Here is a 7,758-nt window from a genome sequence, read left to right on the forward strand (position 1 = left end):
CAGTCCAACCAGCTGATCTGGCCTGTCCACCACCCCCCATGCCACTTTGGTCTCCCTGGCTTCTCCCTGCCCTCTGACATACCCTGTATACAGTCCTGGTGTCCAGGTCATGGGAATCCCGGGGTCTTTTGAGAAAAAAAGCACAGCTGAAGAGGGTAGAGTAGGGGTCGGTAAAGAAAGCAGTCAGGCCAGAGAAGGTCTGGCCAGAAGTGGGGAGTCTGCAGACCCCAGGTCTGGGAGGTACGAGGCCCAGGGCATGCTCTGGCCCTGCCACCACTGGCTGAGACCTTAGGCAGGAACCTCCCTTCATGACCCCCCAGGCCCTTGAGAGCTGTTCACTGCCCTCTTATGGAAATGCTTCTGCGGCCTTTGCCGCCGTGCCCGATATGTGGGGACACCTTTCTGGCCGCTCTCTCCAGCCTGACAGCTGGCTCGTCTCTGCCTTAGCAGAACTTAGCACTCCCGTGTGCCGTTGCCACCCCTTGCTTCCCAGGGGAAGCTGGTTGGTGTGTGGGTTCACCAGAGTAGGGAAGGCGGGGGCAATGCCAGCGAGAGTGTGAGACCCAGAGCACAGAAGCACGAGAGCACACGGGCGCAGTCCAGGAGAGTTGCTGCTGAGTTTCTTCCTTCCCGTCCCCCAGTGCCACCTAGCCTGGGCACAGATGGAGCCTGCGTGCTCCCAGCCCCTCACTGCCACCTCCAGCTGGCCCAGGCTCAGGGCTGGGATCCTTGACTGGATTTATCTGGGAGCTTGTGTTCGGGGTTGTCGAGGGAGGCCTCAACCAGCACGCTCTAGGTGTCCACATCCAGGGAGGTGCGGAGCATCGGTAAACAGGGGCAAAGGAGAGTCCGCAGGCGGCCAGGGAGCCCAGGATGGGCACGTTGAGGGGCTCCTGGCTGAACGCCGAGGCATCCCCGGAGGCCTGGCCCAGCAGTTCCGCCACCAGCGCCTCGGTGGTCTTGGTCTTCGGGCCCTGTAGCGCCTCCAGGATCTTGTGCACGGGCCGGCCCATCTGCTCCGCCAGCCTGACGAGGGAGTCCTCGTCCAAGCTGAAGCTGCGGCGGTAGCCCTCCAGGGAGCGGGTGAGCGTGTGTGTACAGGTCACAGGCCACTTCCGGCACGCCCGGCACGGGACTCGGGTTGGCCCCACAGGCCACCATGGCCACCAGCCAGATGTGCTGCCGTAGCGAGGCCGCCTTCCGCTCCAGCATGGGCTTGGAGACGTTGGGCAGGGCCACCAGGAACGCGTGCCGCTTGTGGCTCTCTAGGCCCCTCACCATCGACTCCTCCAGCAGGCGGAAGGCGTACTTGCCCAACTCAAACATGGACAGCAGGAAGACCTTGGGGTCCTTGAGGCCCTCCGCTGCAGGAGACAAAAGCACCTTCAGTGGGTTCCCGCGCCAAGCCGACCCAGCTGTCCTGAGAGCTGCCTGGGTGCAAGCTGGGTCTACACAGCATGTGGCTTAAGACCGTCAGCCCTGGAGCTAGGCTGCCTGAGTTCAGATCCCAGCCTCGCTCCCTACGCCCTGTGTGGCATCTGGCTAGTTACCAGACCTCTCTGGGCTTTCCTGTACTTACCTGTAAAACCAAGGGATGCTCATAACCTACCTCCTAGGGATGGCATGGTGGTGAACTGAGCTGGTGCAAGTGGTTCGTGGCCGCTGGTGAGCCCTCAAGGAACAGCTGCCAGCCGCGACGCGTTGCCAGCATCCGCATGGGCACGGGCGGATAGCATTTGCACTGCTCTAACTTGGCCAATACATAAGCCAGTACCTACCCTTTTTTTTCCTTAATGCAAGTGACTGGTCTCCATCACAGGTGACTGAAATGGCAGCTGTAAGCAGTATTTCACCATGGGGGCCATGTGACCATGGGCGACCCCTCACCCCACTGTGGGCCTCGGTGGGAAGATGAAGGGGAAGGGGGAGGCAAGCCCTCAAGAATCCAGCCCCCCCAAAATGAATAAAAACTAAAAATTAAAAAAATAAATAAGGAAATAGATAGGAATTTCCTGGCAGTCCTGCGGTTAGGACTCTGTGCTTTCACTGCCAAGGGCCCGGGTTCAATCCCTGGTTGGGGAATTAAGATCCCACAAGACGCTCGGCCAAAAAAAAAACCAGAGAATCCAGCCCTCCAGAGCCTGCCCCTCACCCTCCAGCCGCTGCACACAGTCGTCCCGAGGCTGGATGAGCACCCTCTCCTCCGAGAAGGAGCTGGGGTGGCGGCTGCATGAGGCGGCGATGTCCACACCCACCTTGGAGTGGATGCAGTAGAAGCGCTCGCCCCGCCGCCCCGGATCTCAAGGGCCAGCTGGGCATGGTCGGCGGCGAAGCTCTCCAACGTAATGATGAGGAAGAAGTCGTACCGGCCCAGCAGCGCCCGCTGGAGGTATTTGTCAGCCCAGAAGGCGTGTGCGCCTATGCCCAGCAGGTCCCAGATGACGATGTTGGGGTACTTGGGATGCGGGTATGGCGTGGGGTCCACGGTCATTTCCACCATGCCCATGCAGGCCGAGGTGGGGGTCCTCGCCCCCCCAGCCCCTGGATGGCGTTGACAAAGGTCGACTTGCCTGAGCCCGTTCCCCCGGTAACACCAATGTCCAGCCTGACGTTCTCCAGGGGATGAAGCGTAGATTGTAACGTGGCAGCTACTGCTGGCAGGTCCCCCGCCTCCTTCAGAGCCCTGGTGCCCTGCGAGAGCTCCAGTATCTTGGACTGGCTGAGGCATGATTGGAAGACTTTGCTTGCCATGGGCTGCCTGACCCCCAGCTCTCCGTCTTCAGGACTTGATGACCTTGGACAGGACAGGTAAGGGAGTATTTTCACTCTGAGTTGCCCTCTCTTCTCTACCTCCCTCAGCTTGCCTGAAGTATTTGCGGCATCACCAGTAATAGCACTGAGAGTGTTAGAAGATGCCAGGCCCGGTGCTAAGTGCTTTATTTAAGTTCGCATTTATTCATCACCACCAGCTTCTCCTCCTGGAGTATCTCATCAAATCCTCAAAACAGCCAGAAAAGATTCCCTCCCTTCCTCTCCACATTTGGCACTGAGACGACAGATCACTTGCCCAAGGCCTCCAGCTGATTCCTGGGGATATTGGGAATGGGGCTGAAGTCTTTTGGTCCTGGAATTCAAAGTCTTAAATTTGGGGGGGGGCATTTACCATGCACCAGGCACTGGGATCAACCATAAAGGGCAGTGATTAAGAGCTGGAATCTTCATCATTGCTGGTAATCATAGATCAGGTTTATTTGATGTTTACTCTGGGCCAGCCACTGTTCTAACCATATACATGATTTCATCAAGTGCCCATTCTACAGAGCAGAAAACTGAGGCTCAGGGAGATAAAGGTCCCTTGCTAAATGTCTTACAGCCTGCACCAGAACCAGGATATGGGCCAGCTCCCTCTGATCCTTTTGCCGTACAACACACCCCCCCCCACCACCAAATCTTTGCACAGCTAAGCCCTCGCTACGTGCCAAGACCTCTTTGGGTGCTGCATTTCCAGCACTAGCAAAACAGACGGGTCTAGTGCATTTGTGGAAACATTACTCATCCTCGTTGCCTGGCTCCTGAGTATGTGCATGTGATCGGAAGCCACAGGGCACACCTAGGCAAGCCCCGTCCTGCCTCTAGGCCTCCAAGGCCTCACCGGTGTGATGGACGGGGCAGCCACGTTTACATCCTGGGATTGCGTGACGGCATCTAATCCCAGCCATGCCAGGGACTTGCGGGGTGACATGGGGCAAGCCATATCCCCTCTGGAGCCTTTATTTTCCCCTCTGTGACTGGGGGGTGGTGCCAGTTTCCTCACCTGTGGAGTGGAGCGATGACTCCTCCGAGCCCTCCCAGCTCTGCTGTTCTAGGAAGACTGGGGGTCTTACTGCTGGCGAGGTTCAGGAAGAGGCCAGCTTGGGAAGGGCTTGGAACATCGGGCTGGGCTTGATCTTTATCTGTGGGTAGCCATGGAAGGGTTCTGAGCAGGGAAGGGAGGGGTCCGAGGTGGACCTTAGAAAGAGCCCCCCTGGGAATACCCTGACGGTCCAGTGGTTAGGACTCCACGCTTTCACTGCCGAGGGCCTGGGTTCGATCCCTGGTTGGGGAACTAAGATCCTGCAAGCCATGTGGCATGGCCAATAAATAAATAATAAAAATAATTTTGAAACGAACCCTCCGTAGCCTTACGGTGCATGAGACTGGGGCCTGGGAGACAAGGTGAGGGGCTGGGGCAGAACCTAGGTGTGGAGGGGGAGGCCTCAGCTGGAACAGGGGCTGGGGGTTGAGATGGGAGGTGGGAAAGGGAAAGACGGAGGCAGAAGGGATAGGACGAGGCCACCAGTTGGAAGCAGGAGACAAAAGTCACCCAGGCTGTCTCTCTTAACCTTAGGCCCAGCGTAGTGAGAGCAGGCCTGACCTTTCCATCTCAGCCACTTGGGGTTGGTGAGTCCTGTGCTTAGAATGATGTCTGAGGGTCCACAGGTATAGGGATGTGGGCTGTGTTTTTGAGAATCGATTTGGAAGGGACCTTCTTTCTTGTGCATCTAAGGGAACCTACCATGGTCCCTCGCACCTCCTTTGGTGCCAAAAGGTCCACATGAACCCCAAGTAGTCCTTGCAGAGCCAATGGGAGGCCTTCTGGGAAGAGGGGAATCTTTTGCAAAGCACAGAGCTCTTCAGCAAAGAAAATTGGCACCGCCATTAATCCTGCAGGTAAAAGTGGACCCTGTTAGTCTGTTTCCCAGAGTCAGGGGTAATTTGAGGACCCCAGATGAGGCTAGAACCATCACCAGGTCCTGGAACACCCTCAGGGAGTATTAGTGAGGCCACCTTCACAGCACCAGAGCTGCCTTCTGAATTCCTGGAAACTCGCCCTTCTCTGCACCTAAATCCCACCTTTCCCTGACCCTCATCCAAGCCCACAGATGCTCTTGGGGCAACCCCTGTCCTGTCCAAGCCCCCCAGTCTGGTGGTCCGTTTTTAAACATGCATGACCCTTGACTCGGCATGTGAGTTTTGGCTTGAGCAGGTAAGGGTGTCAGATTCCCTTCTGCATCCAGCCAAAAAGCCAAGCACAGAGCCAGAAGATGTGCCAACCAGTTGGGTTCCCAGGGTCTCCTGGGCCAGGCTGATACCGTCACTCAGTGCGTTACACACCCTCTGTCGTTCAAAGCCTCGTGCAGAAATCCCAACAGGCGTCCTCACTGTCAGACCCGTGGCCTTTCAGCACCATCCCCAACATCTGCGCCCAGCCACGCAGCCACGCACACAGACCCGGAACCCCAGTCTCAGCCAACTATTCACGATCTTAGACCACAGCATCCAAATCACAGAGACATACCAAGATTCCTCCCAATCACAGATACACCAGCAAGCTCACCGCCACACACATCCACACGTGGACCCACTCACCATCTTTCTGAAACGAGACTCGCTCTAGGTGTCCGGTTGCGCCCCTGCCTCTTCCCTCTTTGCATGCTTACAGAATTGCCCACCTGCCCTCTCACCACCTCCGCTCTCGTTCTGTTCCCCCAGGTTCCCCACGGTTCCCCGTGGCCACCTGGCCTCCCTTCTCCCTGCCACGCCCCCGCCACCATCACTCACAGGCAGCAGGGCTGGCCCAGGATGTCCCATCTCCCCCTCCTCTCTTTAACCCAGTTGCTAGGCACCATCGTGCCGATCCCGGGCACGCGTTGGCCGCCCCTCTCCCACCAGAGCAGGCCTTTGGGACTCTGGGGTTCTCAGAAAGGGACATGAGACTGCAGGCCCCAGTGCCCACTCAGCCACCCACCCAAGGTGACAGTGGGCTCCTGTCCTGGATCCAGGCCGGGCTGTCCTGTCGCCCCCAAATCCCTCATGGTCACTTGGGGACCAGGGAGAGAGAGACTATTAAAGAGCCCTGACCCCCCGCCCCCCGTCCATACCTTGAACCTCTCCCTCCCAAGGTCAGTTCCTATCCCAGGTTCGGGGCTTGGACTTGGGCCCACCTGCCACCCTCAGCCCTCCACACCCCGCCCCTCAGCAACTGCTCTCATTTTCAGCCTTTTTTGTCTGTCTGGTTGGTTTCGATAAGGCTTGGTTTGTGGGTGAGGCAGGGGGTTGGGGGCCGCACTTTCATTTGTCTTCCGACAAATCTCGCTTCTTCCAGCTGTGGAGAATGTACTTGAGGAGGAGGCCGAGCTTCTGGCAGGTCGAGAGCGGGTCTGCCTCGCCGCTCCCCTCCCCGGATCCCCGCTTTTCCACGCCGTTGTCACCAGCCGCCTGCAGGCTGACCTCAGGCTGGGACCCCTCCTCCTCCAAGGCCTTGATGCGGACCTGCTGGGCATCCTCGGCCATCTCGTTGAGGCAGCCCCGGAGCATGGTGTAGACAGTGCTGAAGCTGATGCCCCCCGGCCACCAGCGTTCCGAACAGGGGGATGCCCTTCTCAAAGGCCCCGGCCTCCCTCATGGCACCGTCGGACGACTGGGAGTAGAGCCGCAGGACAGTCTCGGGCGAGACCTCGTTGGCCAGCGGGGAGAGGATGCCCGCGTGCAGATCGCCTGCCTGTTTGCCCACCTGCTCGGCCAGCTTGTCTAGCGAGTCGTCGTCCGGGCCGAAGCTGCAGTGGTAGCCGCGCAGCGAGCGGACGAGCAATGAATTGTCGTAGGCGGCCGCCGGCCGGCCCGAGCAGAGCCTGGATGACGCCCAACACCAGGGCCGTCTTGAGCACCTGCTCCTGGAGTATGTCCGTCTTCTTCCGCAGGGCCTCCAGCGAGACGTCGGGCAGCGACAGCAGGCCGGCCTGGCGACGGGGCGCGGGCAGATCGTGCTCCCAGGCGGACACGAGCAGCGGGAAGTCGTGGCGCGCGGGCGAGAGGTTGGCACGAGGAAGACGCGCGGGTCGTTCACGCCGGCCCCACGCAGCCGCTCGACGCAGTGCTCGCGGACGTCCTGCAGGGCCTCCGCCTCGCTGAAGCCCGAGGGTCGCTGGGTGCGCGTGCGCGCGAAGTAGAACTGTTTGCCCTGGCGCAGGATCTCGGAGGCCAGGCGGGTCTCCACGGCGCCGCAGCGGCGGGGGGAGACCAGCAGGAAGAAATCATAGCGGCCGAAGTCCACCTGCTTCAGGTACTTGTCGGCCGGGCAGCCTGGAGAGCTGGCCCCCGGCAGGTCCCACAGGGTCACGTCTGGAAACTGCGGGTGCGGGTAGGGCGAGGGCTGCATTGTGGTCTCTATGACGCCAGCGAGGGCCGCGCCGGGGTCCTCGGCGCCCAGGCCACGGAGGGCGTTAATGAGGGACGACTTGCCTCCCCCGACTCGCCTGTGACGCCCACCTCCAGCCGGGTGCTCTCGAAAGAGGTCAGCAACTCCCGGAGGCAGGAGGTGGCCTGGGGGATGTCGCCCGACTCGAAGGCTGTGTGCAGGGCCTCCAGCTCTTCCTTGGCCATGAGGATGGTGTTCTCCTCCTCCCCGGGCACCGCTGGCAACTTCGAAGTAGCCATGGTGACCGGCGGTTCAGAGGGCGCGGGGGCTGGGGGAGAGTCTCGGACGGACGCGTGATCCTCAGGGTCTGCGGGGGAGCGGGGAGAAGGGAGCCGTTCACGCCTCCCGGGCCTTGGCGTGGGGCAGGGAGAGAGACACACCGAGGATATAAGGGGAGTCCCTCTGGAGCCCCGCAACCCTCTCCTTTTCAAAAACCCGGGGTACGTTTTGGACACGAGGTAGGGGGCTTTGGAGTTTGGTAGGCCCAGGTTCCCATCCCGTCTCTGCCACTAACTTGCTGT

The 7,758-nt window shown here is 59.8% G+C and overlaps 1 protein-coding gene and 1 pseudogene across 1 annotated transcript; both read right to left on the reverse strand.

The window, feature by feature from the left end:
- Positions 1–714: 714 nt before the first annotated feature.
- Positions 715–5,855, reverse strand: LOC112415355 (interferon-inducible GTPase 5-like; annotated as a pseudogene).
- A 256-nt stretch (positions 5,856–6,111) lies between these two features.
- Positions 6,112–7,476, reverse strand: LOC112415552 (interferon-inducible GTPase 5-like). Its single transcript, XM_024768609.1, is given in 5 exon segments — positions 6,112–6,387; positions 6,389–6,653; positions 6,655–6,859; positions 6,862–7,284; positions 7,287–7,476. Coding segments are annotated over 5 exon segments (1,359 nt in total).
- Positions 7,477–7,758: the final 282 nt, after the last annotated feature.

The sequence above is a fragment of the Neophocaena asiaeorientalis genome, unplaced genomic scaffold, assembly GCF_003031525.2.
Source record: "Neophocaena asiaeorientalis asiaeorientalis breed wild unplaced genomic scaffold, Neophocaena_asiaeorientalis_V1.1 scaffold629, whole genome shotgun sequence".
Lineage (NCBI taxonomy): Eukaryota > Metazoa > Chordata > Mammalia > Artiodactyla > Phocoenidae > Neophocaena > Neophocaena asiaeorientalis.